Below are 21,421 nucleotides of genomic sequence, written 5' to 3'. Positions count from 1 at the left end.
CCCACCTCATAAAGGCCTGTGACCTCACCGCGCCGGGGCTCGGCGGCCGGGACGCGAGTGGCGGGGCTCCCCTCCACGCACGCCCCGCCTCGGTTTCCTTCTCCATCCTTGACGTTCCCCGCTCTATTCATTCTCTGGTGCACTGTCCCTCCCTAATCTGACCCCTTCTCAATTGTATCTTCTATGCATCCTTTGAATGCCTCCCGCCCTTCCTTTCTTCTGAAACATTCCATCCTTCTCGGTTTCTACTGCTCAATAATGGAGAGCGGCTCGCAGCCATTTGTCCCACTACTTTGCTGAAATTTGTTCCAGGCTACCTTTCAGCGGACTGACGCTTACTTTTGGAAGAGAAACTTGTTCTTTGAAAGTTAACTTTTCTTTTCGTGACTCCTGCAGATGAAATGATATTGGTAAAAGAAAAGACACAAAGCGATTTTTCCTGGCTTTCCCCAGTTATGTCTCTAAAAGGTTGTATAAATCCAATTCGGTGAAATTAATCATTTTTAAAGTTTGCTAAAGTTGTAAGTGCTGTGTCAAGGAAAGAGCATTTTGAAAATATCCCCCCCCCCAAAGCCCACGATTTAAACTATCTTTTCTTTACAAACGTATAGATAAATTTGTTCTCATTGATCCACCTGAGCGCTCTCTCTATGATTTACATTGTGAGGAATAAGCATGGGCTTTAGAGACAGAGCTATCCAAATTCTGATCTATTTATTTACTATATGCGGTGGGGAGAATTACTTATGTTTTCTAAGCCTCAGTTTCCTCATTGTCCCAGGATTGTGATAATTCAAAAATGTATATGTAGTGCTCAATAAATGTTATAATAGTTAATTCCTTCAGTGATACTACTGTGCTCATTTGTGTCTTGAACCCTACTCGGTAAGCATTTTTTTAGTACTTTTAAAACGTTTATAGTTTATCTCCCTAAACAGTCTTTATTCTAAGTGCTGAGACTATGTCTTTTGTTTTTGTAAACACCCCACCCTCCATTCCCTACTTCTCCACCCTCCAGCCTATTTATGGTATTAATGGAATCCACTCATTTTTCACCTATTCATAAAGCATCAACTTCTAATGTGTAAGGATTGTAATAGGTTCAGTTTGTATACTGATCAAAACATTGTGGATACTTAACAAATCTTAAACACTTGTAGTTTTTTATAGTGAATCTACTGATTAGTTAGTTACTGTATTAGTCAGTTTCACAGACCCCCAATTGCACTAAGGGTATATTAATTAAGATTAGATTCTTTTACCAGTAACAGAAAATCCTTACATAATAGTGACCTAAGCAAGATAGAATTTTCTTTCTCACATTGAAGAGGTCCTGAGATAGACACTCCAGGGCTAACATCATGTACCATAGTTGCAGGGACATGGGCTTCTATTTTATGCTACACTGGTTTTCATTCCAGTGGTGGTTTTAAGGGAGGTACCTCAGAGTACCTCTCAATCAGAGAAAAGACTCTGAAGATTTTAAGGTTATGCTTTTCGTATCCTCTTAAACAATAGAGCTTCTAAAAAGCTTAAGGTATTTGTCCTCCAGCAGAAGCCCAAGGTAGAGAAAGATTTATCTCAAAGATATTTATGGGTATGTCTTTTATCTCATAGACTGAAACTCAGTAAGATTCACAGGAGATTCACAATTTTTAAAAGGGCATTGTATTGTGGAAACACTGCCAGCTTGGGCTGAAAGAGATAGAGTAAAAAAAGGAAAGAGGCCTTTGGACTCTCCAGTTCTATAAGCGGGAAACAGACTGAGAAAACTATGTATGTGCAAACACATGCTACCTTTCATGAAAAAAAGGATGACTTAGAGGATGAAACCTGGAGCCTAGAGGGTAGAACCAAAAGCCATGGAGAATTATTTCCAGGTCTTAAATGTGACTGCAAACCCGTACCCTCCTGTACCTATCTGTCCCACTCATTTTACATTGGTGGTTGTAGGAAGGGAGCATATAGCTTTTTGCTTTAGTTCACAGGACTTCAGATTGAGAGGTACTATACTCAAGGAGCTGGATGGAAAAAACTACATCCAAGAAGCCTCATCTTCCCCTGGACCTATGTAGAGAATAAGGACTCTGAGCTGAGGCTATAATGGACTAAGACTTTGGGGCCTTGGGAGGGGTGAGTGTATTTTGCATATGGGAGGACTATAAATAATTTGTGGCCAGAGGGCAGACTGTGGTGTTTTCAAAATATGTCCACAAATACTTTGATGCTTGTATTAGTTTCCTATCGCTGTTGTAATAAATTACCACTAACTTAGTGGCTTAGAAAACAATTTATTATCTTACATTTCTGGAGGTCAGAAATCCAAAATGGGTCTTAGAGGGCTAAAGTCAAAGGCTGCACTCCTTCTGGAGGCTCTAGGGGAAAATCCATTCCTTACCTTTTCCAGCTTCTAGAGGTGGTATGCATTCCTTGACTCATGGCTCTATCACTCTGACCTGCTTCCATCCTTACATTTACTACTCTCACTCTGACTCTCTTGCCTTCCTCTTATAAAGATCCTTATGATTACATTAAGCCTACCCAGGTACTCCATAATTTTCTCATCTCCAGATTCTTAATTACAGAAGCAAAGTCCTATATTCTGTGTATGTAACATATGTGCTGGTTCTAGGCATTAGGACAAAGATATCTTTGGAGGTGTGGGGGTAGCGGTGTGCAGGCAATGGTTCTGTCTACTACAATGTTCCTCCCTTCAAGAAGTGGCACCTAGTACCCTCCCCTTGAATGTGGGCAGGATTTAGTGAGCTACATATAATGAATAGAACATGGCAGAAGTGATGATGTGACACTTACAAAACTAAGTCATAAAAGATGTTGCAGCTTCCTCCTTGCTCTCTGTTGGATTACTCACTTGGGGAGAAGCCAGCTGACATGCCATGAGGACACTAAGCAGTCCTATGGAAATGCGCAAATGATAAGGAAATAAGCCTATCACCAACAGCCAGCATGAAACTGATGCCTCCTGCCAACAGCCATGTGAGTGAACCACCTTGGAAGAGGATCCTTCAGCCTCTTTGAGCCTTCAATTGACTGAAGCTCTGGCCAACAGCTTGACTACAACCTCATGAGAGACTCTAAGCCATTCCTGAATTCCTGACCACAGAAACTGAAAGATAATGTTTGTTATTTTAGGCTGCTAAATTGTGGGATAATTTGTTATACAGCAATAGATAACCAATACAATCCCCTAGGTCACATCTTGATCCATGATGTCTGCTTAAATTCTAGCTATTATCTCTACTTTCTAGCCTGCGGGAAGAAGAAAGGGGAGAAGAAAGGCTTTCTCCCTCCCTTAAGGGGCACTTACTGGAAGTTGTATGCACCTCTTGTATTTACATCTCACTGTCTATGAGATGGCCATGGCACACCTAGCTGCAAGAGAGGCTAGGAAACATAGCATTTATTCTGGGCAGCCATGTGCCTAGCTAAAAATTAGGAGTTCTAATACTATATGAGAAGGGGAAAACAAATACGGGCACAATTAGCAATCTCTGTCACAATGGGTGATTACAAGGGTCATGAAAAGCAAAGTCTAGCAATCATCCATCAGCATTTTTCCTTTTTCTTAACAAAGTATTTCCATTGGCCACAAAATGATATTTACACACTCGTCACTCTGACCTTTCCAAAGAATCATGCCAGTTGTGTATGAGTCACAAGAACGCCCAACTAATTTATTAGGTAAAACACAATGAATTGTGAAACTTTTTCCTTATAAAGTTCTTTTCAGGAACACTGATCAAGAATAATTTACAAAGGAAGTTTTGCCTAAAGGCTCTTAAATTTCCTAAATGTTGCTTTCTAAATACTTAGGTTCTGTGTGTACTCTTTGGTATATTGTCAGAAAATACACAATTGATGAAAATGTTTCCTCTATCCAAGAAGTTGGAGAGACATCACTGACACTAGCTGTTGCAAAGAATGCAATCTTGTTCCTGACCTATAATTCTTTCACATACAAACCGTTCTTGGGTAGCCACATTAAGTGGATTTTTAAAATTTTACTTGACGTTATGGTTAACCCTGATCACAAGCACTTAAAATTGCCTCCTTGTGTGCTTTAGTCAAACTAAAACAAATTAGGAATATATATATATATATCTCCAGAAATAGATTATATTACAAAACCAAATAGAAATTATTTTCAACAAATATTAAATGGCTTACTTTCAAAGCATATGTTATTGTCTCCTTATATCAGTGTGAAAAATGAGTGCACTGTAATTCCAAGACAACTGCTTGTAATTGATCCCAGCTGTCCTTAGATGGCTGTTACCATAGAGTTCAGACTACAGAGCCCAAGAGTTAAAGGATTACAAATACGATTTGACATAGCTTTTCATTTTATTTTCACATAAAGCCCTCCATTTTCATCCAGACATTTAGCCATCAGTTACCATGATGTAAATAAAACAGTGAATCTCACAAAATTTCACCATAAAAGGACTCAGTCTGTGTCTGCATAATCTTTTTATGATGTCACACACTGTATTGTGTTAAAAAAAATGTACATTGTGTAAGGAATGTAAGACTCAAAGGCAAAGATTATGTTATGAGTGTTCTGTAAAGTACTTTAATCCCACACTGTCGGTGCTCAATAAATTTTAAATAGCAAAAAGTGAAGTTACAAATTCTAAAGTCTTATTCTGGCATCCTATAGGATGATAATGTCAATAATTAAGATTTTGATCCCATCTCCCATAAATAAATGCTGCAAGAGTATTTTCTTGCTTCAGCTTGGTATACATAAAAGTTTTTCTTAGCTGCCTGCCAAAGTATCCTGATAGCTATTTTTCCTCCTATGATTCTGACCTATTACTTCTGGTTTTTCTTGGAAATTTGTGGCTGTGAATGAACCCAAGAAGGCTGTGATCACTTAACTTGGAAAATGGATCAAAGTAGATTTTCATTTTGTGTGGGTAGATATTTGATTTTCTTAATCTATCAGCCAAGGTATGTTCCTTTTTTTTTTAAGATTTTATTTTTTCCTTTTTCTCCCCAAAGCCCCCCGGTACATAGTTGTATATTGTTCGTTGTTTGTCCTTCTAGTTGTGGCATGTGGGACGCTGCCTCAGCGTGGTTTGATGAGCAGTGCCATGTCCGCACCCAGGAATCGAACCAACGAAACACTGGGCTGCCTGCAGCGGAGCGCGCAAACTTAACCACTCGGCCACGGGGCCAGCCCCAGCCAAGGTATGTTCTTAATCTTTTAGCAACTGAGCTGACTTAGTGTAAAAGTCTTTCTAGGCCAGAAGGATAGGCATGTGACTCCTTAAATCAGTAGTTCTCAAACTTGAACATGCAGCAGAATCACCAGGAGGGCTTATTAAAACGCAGAACTCTGGGCCCCACTATCAGATTTTCTGATTCAGTTGTTGTGGGTGAGGCTTTTGAAGTTTAATTCCTAACAAGTTCCCAGGTGATACTGATGCTGCTAGTTCTGAGACCAAACTTTGAGACCCACTGCCTTAAAAAAAAGTTGAGCATTTAAATGCTCCTGTACATAATTTGCCATTAAGCCTTTATTTTACCTATTTATGCTTTCTGCAGACAAAACCTAGGCTAAACTGACAGTCTGTTCTGTTGAGTTTACACAAGCTCCTAAAAATCCCCAATTAAAAACACACACACACACACAATACTATAACTCTTAGAACAGTAACAACTTACTCATTTTGAAAATGTTATTAAAGTCTAAAGAAGAGCTCTGGGTTCTGAAACTAACTTCAGTTCCCGTAGTAGTCATCATTCTGTTACATTTGGAAACATGCTTGTTCTAAAATAATCATTTGTGAGGCAATGACACTTATTCTTTTCACCCAAAGGAAACAGAAATAACTACACAGGAAGCACTGGGCAGCCTTAGCAATTCTTTTTGGAAAGCACATTTAATTCACTGTTGCACAACTCAGAGGAGGAGGTTAGGAAGTCAGGAAGACACTTAAGTAATTTCAACCAGGAATACTTAACAAAGACAAGTATCTTGAAATCATGGATGGTCTTGGAATACCCAAGAGGTAAAGAACAGACTCATTATGTGACTACTTGTCAGGAATGTTCAAAGTTTCCCATCACTGTCCACAGACCCTGAGATTGAACATAAATTATCTCCAAAAGAGCTGGGCACAAATAACCTCTTTGGGCTGTATCTGATGCGAAAATACTATGTAGGGGTTCACCCTACATGATGCCAAAACTGACTGCTATTTGCTATCTTGAGAATGCAGCTATGGGTTCTCTCCACATATAGACAAAGAGTACTGGTCTTCAAGGCCTAGGAGCCTCATTCCAGAAACTCAGACAAGATTCCTACTGATTTTTTATCCTTTGGATACATGTTCTTCCTCTTTGACATAGTTTCTTCATATAAACTATCTTATCTAAAGAAAATGTCCAACTACTACCCTAATGGACTCTTTTCTCAGTAGCCAAAGGTTACAGTAAGGTTCTAAACTTCTTGGATTCATGATCATCTCCCCCTCCTACATTACCATCCCCCACAGTAAGGTTCAATCATCTGCCCTGTTCCTAACTCCAAGGCTTATTCTCAATGTCAACACATTGATACAGAATACACATTTCAGTGACTTCTTATGAATTCCTCTTCCCTAATATGTGGACACTAATGTGTGCAAAGTGAACAAAGAAATAATAACTAAGTGGAGCTTAAGTGCTACATCAGGAGATGTAACTGCTAACAGAAGTTGGAGAAGGGGTTCTAAGAGAGGAAAGAACAAGGATTCTTCATTGAGAAAGGTGATATGGAATGACATCTGCTCTTGACAAAGTCAGGTCTCTCAGATCTCCCAACTTAAAAAACAAACAATATCAACATTCCACAGAATCTTGACTGCATGTTTGATGCCACAGTAAGTCCCAGCATCTGAGAATGTTGATTCTGAAAGAGACTTTCTAGAGTGGCTGGTCTAAACCCATCATTTTTCAGACGAGAAAAAAGTGAGGCCCAGGGAGAAGAAAATGACTTGCCTTAATTAAGGTTAAAGGTTCCTTAGCTGCAACACTGAGGCCAGGACTTAGATTTTCTGATCATCAGACCACTGCTTATAGGTCCTTCCCTTTTCCTTGAGGGGTAGGGGTGGTTGTTAATGTTGAACGAACGTAAGCACCCTTGGAGCAACTGCTATTGCTGGGAAAAAAAGAACAGCCCATTTCCCTCCTCCTCAAGAAAGTCCAGCATGTCCATGCATCCACTCCACAGGCTTCCAGGATGAGAGAGCCCTCACAGACCCAACAACTGGGCAGCGAATTGCTGTGAATGATGCCAAGTGGGAGTGTCTGTATTCGGCCCAAGTCTGTGTGGTTTTTTATATTTATACTCTCCTTCCTCCCTGTCACATAAAATTACAAATATAATGCTAGTGTGTTTCTATACGTGTTCCTTTAGATTAAGCAAGTCTCACCATGGTTTCAGGTGCCCCAATGAGAAAAATAAAATAAAATTCTACTTGTGGCCTCTCAGATTAAAGACTGAGTTAAAATGAGGTTGCCCAGCCCATAGGAGAATAGGCCACACATGCTGATACAACTGGCCCATCATTCCACCCCGGCCCCTCTGCCCAGAAGACTCAGAGCCCCATGGGAATGATTCCTTCACAAGACACCCAAGAGGTAGAGAAATGCAATCAGCCCTGTGGATGGATGTAGCACATAAAGGCACAGGGTTGGGTGTACGGAGGTGCCTTGGACAAGGGGCAGAAGGCCTGAAGGGTGGGGCCAGACCTCTGGCTCTAAGCATAGCACTCTCCCTGGGAGGAAAAGCTTTTGGTCGTAAGAGAAATTCTCAGTACGTAACAGACATCTACAGCAGTGAGAGTGTCGAAGTAGGTGGTGCTGGTCTAAGAGTGACATATTTCTAAAAGAACCTCTAGGGTGGAGCTGCCAATGAGGCAAATCTGAGGGTGATGATTATGAACTGGGGGACCCTGGCACATACCCCCAGGCCATGCATGATCCCTGGGCAACCTTGTCATCCTCACTCCCAACAGATAAAAGAATTAGGTAGCAAGGACTCCCCTAATGAGGGAACCATGCTGGACTGAGGTGACGGCAAAAGGCACAGGCAACTCTGAGGGTTCAGCTCTCCCCTGACTTCTCCTTCAGCCTGAAAGAAGGGAAAGGAGATAGAGGTACAGATGACACAACAAGGCTGCAAAGCCCAGCAGTTCCTACCATAGCTGCTGAGAGTCAGGCCCAAGAACCATAAACTCAGGGTAGAGTCAAGGTCCCTTTCTCTGGAATGAGAGGCCTCAGCCTTGCCCTTCTCTTCAGGGAGAACGGCCCGAGAAGAAAAGCTGGCTTCTCACTGAGGTAAAAAAGAACACCTGCTCAGCTACATGGGTCACTCTCAGGTTAAGCAGGAAGAATCCCTGAAGGAGGCATTCTGAGGACAAAGCTGAGGAGCTCCGCTTATCTGTGACACATCACAAGTTTTAAATTACACATTCCTCCTCTCACAGCACACTCACACGCACACATGCACAGACCCACACTTCCACATACTGACATTCTTCCAACCCACCCCAGTCCAAGCCCCCAGTCCCACCCCACAGATATTGTCCCCTGTAAACATGACAGCAGAGACACCCACAATCCTGGGACAGTCTGATAGTGATCTGAGGACAACTGCTTGTCGTTAAGTGCCTCGGTAGGTGATGTTGGTGAAGGTGGATGTGGCCTCTTTATACAGTGGGTTGTTGGCCTGTGGAAAGAACAGAAAAGGGTCTTACAGTGAATTCCTCAATTCTTCCCTACCCTCGAGGCTTACATTTCATCTGGGAAGTTTGTCCAAGACAGCAATCTCTGGAATATAACATTAATGTACAGCTTAATGTTCATTCTACTCACAGATTTACTCTTAAGATGGGAATGGACAGGAAATAAGAAGAGACATAAGGTGGAATGCCATCCTGCCACTATTTCTAAGGGGTTAAATTTAACCCATCACTTTTTAGTGATGCCAAAGCATTTCAGGATATCTTTTAGGCAACATCTCCTATTCCCTCCCTCTCCCCACACTCTCTCTTTTGCGCTTCTCCCCTTTTTCCTTTGTTGTGACCATGCTTGGGGATGTGGGCAGGGAAGAGAAATGTAGCAGGTGATTGTTGGAACTTAGAGGACAGCTTTTGTTCAAACAATTAATTTGTTTCCAACTCATCTCTTCAAGCACTACCCACAAACTATCATGTTATTAGGAAAAAGTAAGACCCTGACTAGGTTTCTCAAATTATTTTCTAACAAAAAGTGACAAATCTCAGAAGGTCTGGTAGTCCTTAGTACCAACACATTCTCACACAGAAACGCAACACATTCTCACATGCCTCAGAGGTTCAGGATTTCTATACTGTACTGACAGAACCATCTTAGTTTCTTGGGACCCTTGGGTACAAAGTCCTAAGGTCTCTATCAAATGGGAACAAACTTTCAGCCTACTCCTGAACATTCATGGAGTCGAACAGCCATTTGGAAGGTCCAGAAAAAAGTTAAAATGTGGAAGATGAGCCAAAGGAGGACAGAGTAAAATTCAGTATATAGAAGGTTCTCCATAAATGCTTGTTTGATTGGATCCAATCAGGATTAACTGCAGGGAGCATAAAAGTAGAGTCTGATTTGGAAGCTACCATCATTTGAGGAAAAAGAGGAGAATGAGATGGAATGACATCCTGCCACTATTTCTAAGAGACTGACAAAAAAAGTAATTCCTATAGTAATCTAACTCCCTTTCACAGTTAGGCAAGGTGCCTAACTTCTCTGTACTCAGTTTCCTTATCTATAAAATGGGAATAATAAAGTTGCCTACCACAAGGGTTGTCATAGGGATAAAAGAAGTTAACACATAAAAAGCATTTAGAACAGTTCCTGATACATGGTAAAACCTCAGTAAATGTTAGCTATTGGGTTTTTTTCTGTTTGTGTTTAATGCCTTGCACTTCATCAGGGTATAATGTATTATATATTCTCAATGTAGGATTCTCAAGTGTGTCTTGTCTTCACAATGTTCAGAGCAGAGCTGGGCCCTATCTGTGCTCTGTCAGTACTCACTGACATGGCCCATGGTCACTGGGTGGTAGAGAGAGATCAGGTAGTTTCCAGGAAGCATAAGCACAACGGGACAGTCAGACTATCTCCCAATTTCCAGAACAGAGGCTATCTGGGAAACTATGGTGCTGGCTGAACATGGCCACCCTAAGCATCTGCAGCCTCCACTTCAGCCTCTCAAACCTATGACTTAAGAAAACGCCCAGCCCAGCCCAGCCCAGCCTCTTACAGTGTCCCATTTTGCTCTGGCTCGCTCTTCCTCAAATTTAGCAAATTCCTTCCGGTCATGGATGGTGATGAGGAGCTTCCAGATGAGCAGAGTAGCAAGACCGATGAGCAGAATGGCTCCCATCACTGAAAGAAGGACCACCAGGATGTCAGGGCCCTTGGGACACTCTGTCAGGAGAGAGCACAGAGCAGGATGGTTGTGAATGGAGCAGGAACCACTTGAACTGGTTACAAATAAGATCTTCCTGACAAAGTCAATGAAGTTCTAGAAAGTTCTCTGAAGGAAACAGGACTTACAAAGTAAATCAGTTAGTTTTTAAAATGAGGGGGCTAATCTTTAGGACAAATTATTGATCTGTCTTGAGTCGTTAAAATCAAAGGTTGTGAGCTGGTCACCCACAGGCAGAATCTAGCCTACCGGCATGGGTTCACACAAGTGTTTATTAACAATTTAGGGGGCCAGCCCGGTAGCATAGTTGTTATGTTTGTGCTCTCCGCTTCAGCAGCCCAGGGTTCACAGGTTCAGATCCCAGGCATGGACCTAGCTCTGCTCCTCAAGCCATGCTGTGGTGGCATCCCACATACAGAATAGAGGAAGACCAGCACAGATGTTAGCTCAGAGACAATCTTCCTCAAGGAAAAAGAGGAAGGAAGATTGGCAACAGATGTTTGCTCAGGGCCAATCTTCCTCACACAAAAAAATTTGATTTTGTTGGCAACACTGAAAAATTACGAGATTCTTCCCCTAAAATTTCAGATTCTTCTTCTCTTTAAAAAAAAAAATCAAAAGATCTAGAAACAACAGGCTAGATATGAGGAGCAGCTACCCCTGTTAGATGGGATTTGTTTTCTAATTTTCCAGAGTCCTCACCACTCTCTCTTTCCTCCACTAAATGGCAGGAAAGTGTGACTTGTTACTGAGTCTGTGCTACTGTGGGTTCTGGAGCCAGATTACCTGGGTTTGAACACTGCTTTGCCACTTACTTTGCTATGTGACCTCTGATAAACTATTTAACCTTTCTGGGTGTCTGTTTCCTGTCTCTCCATCTTTAAAGTGGAGAAAGTAACAGCACTGACTTCAAAAACTTGTTGTGAGGAATAATTAAGTTAAATATATTTAAAGAACTCAGACGGTACCTGGCATAGAGCCAGTGCTCAATAAATACCAACTGCCATTATTGCTGGAGTTGTTATATCCAGCTGTTTTCACTAATTTATTTACCTAGCTCCTGTAGGCGTTTGAGTTTGTTACCCTGGTTCAGATACTTACATCCCTGAGGGCTGGTAACCTAATGACCTTTTCAGCATACTTAGAGACCAAGCAGCCCGCCAACCAAGACAACATTTTGGGTTCCTTCCCAAAATATTTAGTCATCTAAAATTCTAAACCTATTGAGAGCCGACTTCCTGTTCAACCCCAGTCAACAACAGACACAGACAGAGGTGTGTCACCCTCTGAGGGCCAGGCTGAGAATGCTCTACAGAGCTCTGCTTCCCATAAACCATGGGTGTCTGATGGGTGACCTCGCTCAAGTAACTTCTCAGGTGTTATGTAATTAGGTGTGTGTATATGTGTATTGATGGGTGTGGAGAGGAGGTCACACCCACTTTCCACACTGTCTCTCACCTTCTTTAAACACACACCCTATGCTCACCACATACTACCCCAAAACAACTACCACCACAAACCCAAGCTGGCTATTTCCCAAGCCACCAAATTATAACCTGTCTATAATTAAAGGAGCGCCTGGAGAGAGGCTGTGAGGTTCCAGTGTCCAAGTTCTAGGAGTGAAGGGCCCCAGTGCTTCTGGAAAAAGCAATTATGAGTTCTCTGGAAGATTGAGGTAGGGCCAACCCTCAAATCTCAAAGTGAAATCTCTTCAATTCTGCATATCAGTATGGGCAGGACAGGTAGAATGCCAGGAGGTCTTGAGGGGGAAAAAATCAGTTAACCATCTGTCCTGAAAGGAGTGGATGGCAAACTTCCTAGAAGCAGAAGACAAGGTCAGGTGGTCTCTGGAGAGCCCTCCCAGCCACAGCGATGAGGACCCAGGGTGGATGACCCCAGGTCAGGACAGACTGGGTAGGTTTAGCAGATTTGACAAACAAATGTACAGGAAGTCTAGTTAAATTTGAATTTCAGATAAATAACAAATAACTTTCTCGCATAAGTATGTACCAAATATTGTATGGGACATATTATATTTTATCAGGCAACCCTATCTGAGAGTAATGATGGCCCAGCTCAGGGGAGCCCATTCCATGTGGGCTGAATATCACTTGGCCAATGGCAAGCCCTGTGGCAGTGCTCTGTTTACTGCCCTTCAAAGAGAGCATCTGCAAGAGCATGAATTTGAGAAGAGAATGAGAATAATGTCCTCCTACACTCAGGGACTCCAGAGTCCCTACTCAAAGCCAGAGCCCCTGAAAATGGTTGGGAGTGGGGAGTGAGAGAAGCAGAACTTGGCATTCTAAGGAACGAGAGAGGAAATGTGGGTCTGGGGTCCCATCTCCTAATGTGGAAGAAGGGGTCTACTGGTAGTAAGCCAGAAAAGTTACCCCCAGGGGGTTATTTGTACCACTGAGGTTATCATCATCTTTGTTCCCCACAACTCCAGGCAGTAGATTCCAGTCTCAGAATACCGAGCCAAATGATTTTGGCGATACAGCAGGAACCAGAGGATTGTTGTAACAGAGATGAAGTAATGTTAAATCCAAGAGCAATAACATACCAACCTTCTGAAATGAGAAGGGACAAAGGTACAGATAGGGTGGTTGTGGAAAAATCCATAAAATATGTTAACATGGGCAGATGGGAAAGTGTGAGGAAGTCATGGCCAAATAATCCACATCTGCTCCCACACAGATACATACCCAGGCTCTTCCCTCTCCCCTTCCCCACATCAGCTCCCCCTTGAGTCATTAAATAAAACTAAGCTGATGCCCTTTCTTTACCTTCCTTCTCCCTTATAAAAGGCAAGAGCTCTGGGGAAGACTGATGAACATCACAGATGGGGGCACCATGCTCTCCTCTACCCATGGAGATAGCAACACCCCGGTGACATAGATGTGGCAGCCCTTTTCCCACTTTCATCCCCCTCCTTCTCAAGCATCAAAATTCTCGCAACAGATGTCAAGAGGTATATAAGCCTGCTTATCTCCTAGGAATAATCAGTCATCTTAATTTATTCAAAACCCATTTATTGTCTTCTTTGCAGATGACTGAGCCAAGTATGCAGATATAACAATAGATAAGACAGAAACTGTTCCTGTGTTCATGGAACTTATGAACTATTGAGGGAGACAGGTGATTAAAGAAGCAATTTAATAGCTTCAGGGAAGCCAGGGAAGCACAGCTGCTGTGAGAGTCAAACAGGAGCACCAAACCCAGTCAGCAGAATGGAGGCTGGAGGAGGCCTGAGAAGGCTCATGGGAAAAGTGATGTGTCTAAGGCAGAGGCATCAAATACCGGGGTGTGTCACAATTACCAGGAGCACTAATAAAGAACACAGAGACATAGGTTTGTGGAAGTAGGACAGGGCTCAGGACTCTGGATTTTTTAACAAAGGAACATACAAAAGTTTGAGAACCGCTGCCCTAAAGCAGGAGCCAGCAAACTATGGCCTGTAAGCCAAATGCACCTTGACACCTGTTTTTGTAAATACAGCCAGCCCCTGCATTTACATATAGTCTATGCCTTCTTTCCTGCTACAATGGCAGAGTTGAGTAGTCACGGCAGAGACCACAGGGCCCACAAAGCCTAAAATATTTAACATCCGGCCCTTTACACAAAGTTTGCTGGCCGCTGGTCTCAAGGAGGATTTGAAGAAATCCCTCCAGCTATAAAGAATGTCAAACGATTAACTGATTTTAGCCTCTGCCTTTAGAGATTGCCCCTTAACTCCCCTAAGTTCTCGTCCACCCCCAGCCATACCATAGCCCTTAACCCTCTCAGCGTCATTACTGATTTACATGCCTGTCTCTCCCATGGGTTGTGAGTGCCACGTCTGCATTATTTACTGTTATATTCTCAGCAGCTAGCACAGTGCCCGATATATAATAAGTACTCCAAAATATTTTCTAATGATTCATATCAATCTGTTGTTTAAGGGAAAGGAAGGAGAGGAAGGTGGTAAGCAGAGGCAAGCAAGTCTACTTTAATGGGTGGTGACAAACCTGTGGCTGGTCTGTGTGTGATGGGATGAGCTCTTCCTCTTGAGAGCAAGCACTACCTTTTTCTACATTTTTAGTGTTGAAGGTAGTGAACCTGGTAAGGTCAACACCTCCAGCCATCAGGCCTTCCTCTGGAGCAGCCAGTTGGTTGCTCTTGGCAACCATTTAACTTTTAGTAGAGCAGATGCCTTGTGCTGAAAAATGCTAGAATTTAAATTCCTTACTTCTTAACTTTATCACTTCAAAAAACGCCATGATATATTTTATTCCTTGATGGGATCCATATCTACCTTCTTCCTTTCCTTACCCACCTTATTTTTTCTGTCTCCTCAATTAGCAAATCACTTTCTTGCTCATATTTGTATAAATATATCCCCCACACGCAGAAGACAGGCCCTAAATTATCACTTGTAAGGCCAGGCTTAACCTGGCTGTTCTGTTTAAGAGGAGTCATGGGTGGAAATCACTGCCTAACACAGTTCTCCTTCTCCCTGGGGTAGAGCCAGGGGTCCTCAGGGTTCACTCACCTGGCTCTTCTACCACATACAGGATGGACTTTCCACTGGCGTCTTCATAATACTGGAATCTGACAACACAGTCATCCTCATTCTTGTAGGTACAATTCACTGCATCCTTGCCAGTATCCACTAAGGAAGAGGGAAAGATGGGAGAATAAATAATGAGTCAAATGCTGGAAGATGGGGCCACCCCCAAACCCCAATCACGTGACTTCTGGGAAAGTATAAGACAGGAAACCCTATGCCTGACATTAGGCAAGATGCCTGGATTTGAGATGGCTGTCATGCCTGGCAATTGCCTCCAGATTACCCTCATTGATGTATTTTGTCCTTCACAGGCCATTTCTCTTTCTTCATCTACAAAAGGAAGATGATACACACACCTCACAAGGTCAGTAGAGAATTAAACAGCATAAAGTAAACAGTACCTAACACACACTGGGTGTCTCCTTCCCACTTTTCTTTCTCTGCTTGCTCAATGATTCTCAGTAGTTTGTTTACTCAGCCCTTATATTTCTTCCATTTCTGCTTCTGATCCAGAGTTCCTCTCCAGAGCCATCCTCTCTTCTCGGATTCCCGTTGCATTTTATGGGTTTCATCCCTTCTAATTCTAAAACCTTTTATTCTGACAGGGGAACTATGGTTTACCCTCTATCAGCTGCATTATGCCCTACACTGATGAAACCAGATGGGTAAAACTGACATAAAATGAGATTAAGCAAATGTTCCAAGGTCACACAGCACATAAGCGATGGAGCAGGACTAGAACATCAGTCTCAAGGCACATCGTACAGACTTGAACTCAAAAAGCCTTCAGTAAGCCAGCAATATTGTAATACAGTGGAAAGAGTAAGGATTTCAGGATTTAGTTCTAATCTTAACTCACCATTAATTTGCTTGGATAAGTTACTTAACTTCCCTGAGATTCAATTTCTTCAGCGTCAAAATGAAGATAACAATAGTACTATAGTTCACTTCACTGGGTTGTTGGGAGAAGAATAAGATAATGTGCATAAAAAGATACTTTTATAACTTTTGTAAGTTATAAAATTTCATACAAATAAGCAGTTGTTTTTATGATTACCATAGTGTGGGGGTGGGAGGAGAAATACTTATAAACTAACTTGTAATACTCATCTGGTCTAGATGATAAAAATATCTCACACCTCAGCAGCCTCTCCCCACTGAGCTAATCACAGCAAGCCCAGTGTCCTCCAGAGCAAAAGTTGTCTCTTCAAACTCAATCCCCAAATTGCTAGCCCCACTTGTGATATTAGCCAAAGAGTTCAGAGATCTGACTCTTTTCCATAACACCCCCACCCAGAAGCTGACTAACTGGCTGTGTCTTACTATGGCTCTCACTGAAGAGGTGTTTGTTCCTTTCATGGGAGATGGCTATCCCAGGAGAGATTGCCATCTCCCTGACACCACCCAATGCAGAGCTGGCTCAGATAACCGCATCAGATGTGCTGATGGCAGCAAAGGTCATCTCCTTTTAAGTCAAGATGAAGTACAAACCAGAATACTTGCAGGCAAGAGTTTTGCTCCCCACTGTATTTCTGTCTTATTCCAGAAGGGGCTTCAGAGAGCCAAAAGGGCTTCAGGATAAGATTTTGGCTACAAATCCGTAAGGGTGAAAGTTTCTCTCCAAACAAGCAAAGCTGTATGTCTGGGCATTGCTGAATACTCTTAGTTAAGTAAACTTAGTAAATGCTTACTAGCCTACTAAGCTAAGACTGTCATGGGCAACTACTTCCCCACTCTGTGCCTCAGTGTCTTCATCTGTAAAATGGGTTATATTATCTTCCTTTCCTTGAGGAGGTAGAGTTAGGGTTGCCCAATTTATACATACTTGAAGAGTTATTTGCGGGATCATGCTGAGTCTGTGGGCTGTGGGAAGCAGAAGGGGACTTTTATTAAGTGCCTTCTGTGCATCAGGCCTGTACAAAATGCCTTTGAGGTAGCAATTACTCTCCCATTTTACGGATGAGAGATGGGTAGGTTCTGGGATTAAATCAGAACAACCTGGGACCCGGGTGTGTGCAGCTCTAAGACATAAACTGCACTTACTAAGCTCCTTCACAGACTCGATCTCATCACGACAGTAACGGGTGCAGGTATTCTCCTCGTAGAGGGCTCCCCGCTCAAACTTCTTACACTCCACACACTCCCTAAAGGAGAGAGAACACGGGGATTAAGGCAAGGCAGGAGCAAATCTCAGCATGTTTCAGTCTGGCTCTGACCTCCATAGACCCAGAATGCTCCACCTCAGAAAACAAACACACAAACAACAGCATCTGAAAGACAATCCTGGGGCCCAGACAGTCAAGTCTGGAGTCCAGGGGTGGGAGTGCCCTCCTCATCCAGAGGTAGGGCCCAGCAGGCAGAGGCCCCCAGGTAACTTCATTAAACTTCTTCATGTCTCACCCAAGACTGTGGCAGGAAGGTGAACCCTATACCACTTCTGGGAGCCTTAAAGCCAGAACAGGTCATGTAATTTGGGGGCCCAGTACAAAATGAAAATGCCAGGCCCCTTGTTCAAAAACTACTAATCGTTTCAAGACAGTGATAACAGAGCATTAAACCAAGTGTGGGGCCCTTCTAAGCACAGGGACCTCTACAAACGCACAGCTTGCGTGCCATGAATCCAGCCCAGCTTAAAATGGTAAGAGAAATGGCAGTGCCATGGACTTGGGCTGACAGGGACCTCCTCTGACCCCAATAAGTGAACCTCTCCTGTTTCACACAGTGTCCTTCATAACTCCAGCCCCACATCTCCCACAGAATCAGAACATCAGCACTGGAACATTCCCCAAGAGTTACCTGGTTTAGCCTTTCTCCCGACTCAGGGATTCAGGATGCCACCCTGGAAGAGGGGTCTCTCCAACTGGAGTCCAGCTGGTACTACTTTCGCCCCTTCACGGTTGGCTCTACCTCCAACTTTCCCCAGAGTTTTCAGTGGAAAGAGGAAAGCTAGCCATTTGGCTAGAGCAGACTCTTCCTAAAGCTTTGGTGAGTAAGAGACAGAACCTTGAGAGCTGAGGATTCTAGTTTGAGCGACCCTCTCCCCGCTCCCAGACACCTAACTCTCTCCAACTCACTTCTCTGTCCACTCACTTCTTAAAGGTGCAGGCATCAGGGCAGGTGGGACACTTCTCACAGGTGTCCCCGTAGGAGCCCGGCTGGATGCAGACGCAGCTGCCACATTCACACTTGCCCCGGCCGCTGCACAGCAGCCCGTTGCTGGACATGCAGGTGTCGGTGCGCGTGGTACAGTTGCAGTAGTAGCCAGTCCAGTCGGAGTCACACAGGCAGTCCCCACAGCTGCACTGGCCATGGCCTGAAAGCACACAGCCCAAGAGGGCAGACCAGCTGGTAGGCACCCCCACCCCATGACAGCAGGTCAACCTGCCTTCCAGCTTTACTTCTCATTACCCCCCTCACATTGCCACACATTAGCCACCACACCACACTGTTCTCCATCTTCTACGCTGTGCTTATATCCGCATGCTTCTATTCATGCTGTTCCCTCTGCCTAGATGCCCTTTCATCCTGTGACCACTACCCAACTCCTACTCACCCTTTAAGGCTCAACTGAAATGTTCCTTTCTCTCTGTAACTTTTTCTGACCTCCCCAGGCAAAATCCCCTGTCTGCCCACATGCTTTTCCAGCACTTATATAGACAGACCTCTATTTCAACCCTTCTGTTCAACCCATTTGCTTGCCTATCTGTTTCTCTTTCTAGATTGTGAGCTCCTTGATGGGGGAGCACATATCATATTAACTTTTCCATCAATAGTGATTAGCATAACATCTGATACAGAGTATGCATGCAATTAATGTTTTTTTTTTATCCACTGATTCAACAAATATTTATTGAGCTCAAACCACAGCAGTGAGCAAGACAGGCAAGGTCCCTACTATCATGGAGCTTACAACCTAGTTAAATTCCTCGAAAACCACACACATTCACCAACCTGTACCTTGTGTTACATTATCATAGTATCGCAAAGAGCCATCAGCCCTCAGAGGAAAGACCTATTCACTTTACTATACGAGTGTAGGAATGGGAGAAGAGACTGGGGTGGGGGTTAGACTGCTTAAATGCAGGCATTCACTCTAAATGCTATATCCCCCTAATAAGCATTTAACAAGGCTTTAAAAATTGGCTCCTACACCCTGCAGAAAGGTGACTCATTCTCCAGGACTCTGAATCAGGAAGAAGTGGATGAATAATAAAAATCTGATTGTTAATCAGAGGAAAGGCAGGGATCAAGAAGGAATTAACCTGAATTGGTCTGAAAATCATGCTACTATGTGAACAGATGGGCCCCAAGATGGTGGAGGAGAGAGTAGGCCAAGGACAAACAGCAACTAGCTGGCACCTACTGCTCCCAGTGACCCCAGTGGGTCTGACTAGAGGCTCTTGGCTACTACAGGTCCCTCTGCCAGTGACCCCAGCACCATCCTCTCAGTAACCACATTGGCATTCAAGACTCAGATACACCTTCACTGACTTAGTAAAAAACGTCTGCTTCCCAGGAAGGATGGGAAACATAACTTCATCTGCTCTAGCTGCCGAGTATATCTGGAGAGCAGAGACACTGGGCTGGCAGAAGGGTGGAGAAAGGAAAAGATTGCATTTTGAGGATGGGTTCCCTCGAAGTACAGCTTGTGGTGAGGATTCTTGTTCAAGCGACCTACTGGGGAAGTGGAAGGGAGGGAGGGAGGCAGGACAGGGAAGGAGTCAAAGGCTGGCAGGAATGCGGTCTCAGCCAGAGACTCCTTTCAGCCTGATCCCACGGTGGGCTCCCAAACAAACCAAATGGCACCACAGAGCTAGCCCCACCTTGAGGCAAAGGGATTGGCCTTGTGTAAGCCCTTGTCCATCAGTCATTGGTCAAGGTCTGAGGACAAGACAGTGTCTGTCAGCTGAAGATAATGCTCCAGAGAAGGGGCAGCTGTGAGCTGTTATCAGCAGCCCTAACAGCAGCTGGGGGGTAGGTGTGCCAGCCAGCAGTGGGGCCCTACAGTGTCCATCACACCCAGTTTTTGGCCATGGCTCCTGGACAGGGAAAGGCCGACAGCCCAGAGGCCTATCAGCACTCAGAGGTTTCAGCCTCCTCAGAAACCCTTGTCCCATAGTGTTTCCTTTGTGAAGCTAAACAAAGTGATCTTTGAGAAGACGGACTGCTGGGCCAGCCAGGGAGAGAGGTTGGGAGTGGAAGTGGCAGTCTAGAACCAGCAGGCTTATCCTAAACCCTGGCAGGGTCAGCCCTTAAAAGGAAGCCACAGTGTGGTAATGTCACAGGACTGGCACCCCTCCAGCAAAAGGGGTGGCTGAGCCTGGGTTTATAGGAAAGTCAGAGGAGAGTAGTGAGATATGAAGAGAAAGTGTAGGAGGAGGTGGGTAGGGAAGAAGGCAGCAAGGAAGGGGTGGGGAGGGGGAGAAAAAAGGAGGAGGAGGGATTTTAGGTCAGAGGGAATGCAATCACTCCCCCTATACAGCTTGACCTGGGCTGATGCATCACTCCCCTCCTTCATGAGCCAGCCCTTCTTTGACATCCCACCTCTTCCATGAAGCTGCCCAGGCCTCCCCTGTCCACAGTGAGTCCCTCTGGTGACCCCGGGGACACCTCACTTCCAGGATCTGGCAGGTTCTGCCTCGTGTTGTGAATTATCCTTAGGCCAGTTAATGAAGGGCAAAATTGCCTTCCTCATGCCTCTCTACCCCACAACACTGCGGCACACAGCACAGAAGCTGGCTCACAGGGGTGCCTGATCAATCTGTGTTCACGGAGGTGGCAGGTGGAAGAGTCCCTTGAGGACAAGGATGCACTCCTTGATGTTCGAGGCGGGCGTGTGATAATCTGCAAACATGAAGACCATGTCTCCAACGGAGAGGAGAGAAGATGGAAGCCCAGAAACTAAGGAAATGGCCGAGTCATGGCGCTCCTACCTCATGAGCCCCTGCTTGCGGCAAAGAACAAAGCACAGAACAGCGGCTCCGGGGTGGGTCAATGGTGACCTGGGCTCTGAGTTCTGAGAGGTCAATAATCATGCACGACCCCTGCTGACGCATATGGGCCAGATGCCTGGCACAGAGCAGGTGTTCAACGAGTGTGTGCTCCTGTGTATCTGTCACTGGAAAATGTGATGATGGCACCACAGGGTCCAGACCTGAGGCCAGTGGGCACCCGACACCCTGGCAGGCAGTAGGGGAGAAAGGCCTCTGAGAGGCTGCAGTGGCCCCCTGGGGTTCCCTCTTGAATTAAGCTGTAGCACAGTGAGGACGAGCTGTTCTTGCACCAGTGGAGGCAGGAACTGGGGCTACTGACCCAGGCAGCTTTGTTTTGTGGCTTCAGTCGGGCTAGCAGCCAAAGGAAACACACTCTGGCTGGGATCCCGCCCACACTGCCTCACA

At 44.3% G+C, this 21,421-nt stretch overlaps 1 protein-coding gene across 1 annotated transcript in view; it reads right to left on the bottom strand.

Moving 5' to 3' along the window:
• Positions 1-5,890: 5,890 nt before the first annotated feature.
• Positions 5,891-21,421, bottom strand: part of ITGB3 (integrin subunit beta 3) — a 48,842-nt gene continuing 33,311 nt past the window's right edge. The window contains exons 11-15 of the mRNA XM_044745011.2: positions 18,114-18,336; positions 17,067-17,167; positions 15,006-15,125; positions 10,307-10,473; positions 5,891-8,740 (exon numbers count right to left, since the gene is read on the bottom strand). Coding sequence (XP_044600946.1) covers positions 8,675-8,740; positions 10,307-10,473; positions 15,006-15,125; positions 17,067-17,167; positions 18,114-18,336 — 677 coding nt within the window. The 3' untranslated portion in view covers positions 5,891-8,674. The remainder of the gene's footprint in view (positions 8,741-10,306; positions 10,474-15,005; positions 15,126-17,066; positions 17,168-18,113; positions 18,337-21,421) is intronic.

This window comes from Equus asinus, chromosome 13 (genome assembly GCF_041296235.1).
Source record: "Equus asinus isolate D_3611 breed Donkey chromosome 13, EquAss-T2T_v2, whole genome shotgun sequence".
In the NCBI taxonomy this organism is placed as follows: domain Eukaryota; kingdom Metazoa; phylum Chordata; class Mammalia; order Perissodactyla; family Equidae; genus Equus; species Equus asinus.
The sequence above is the reverse complement of the archived record's forward strand: the minus strand, read 5'-3'. Positions and strand labels throughout refer to the sequence as shown.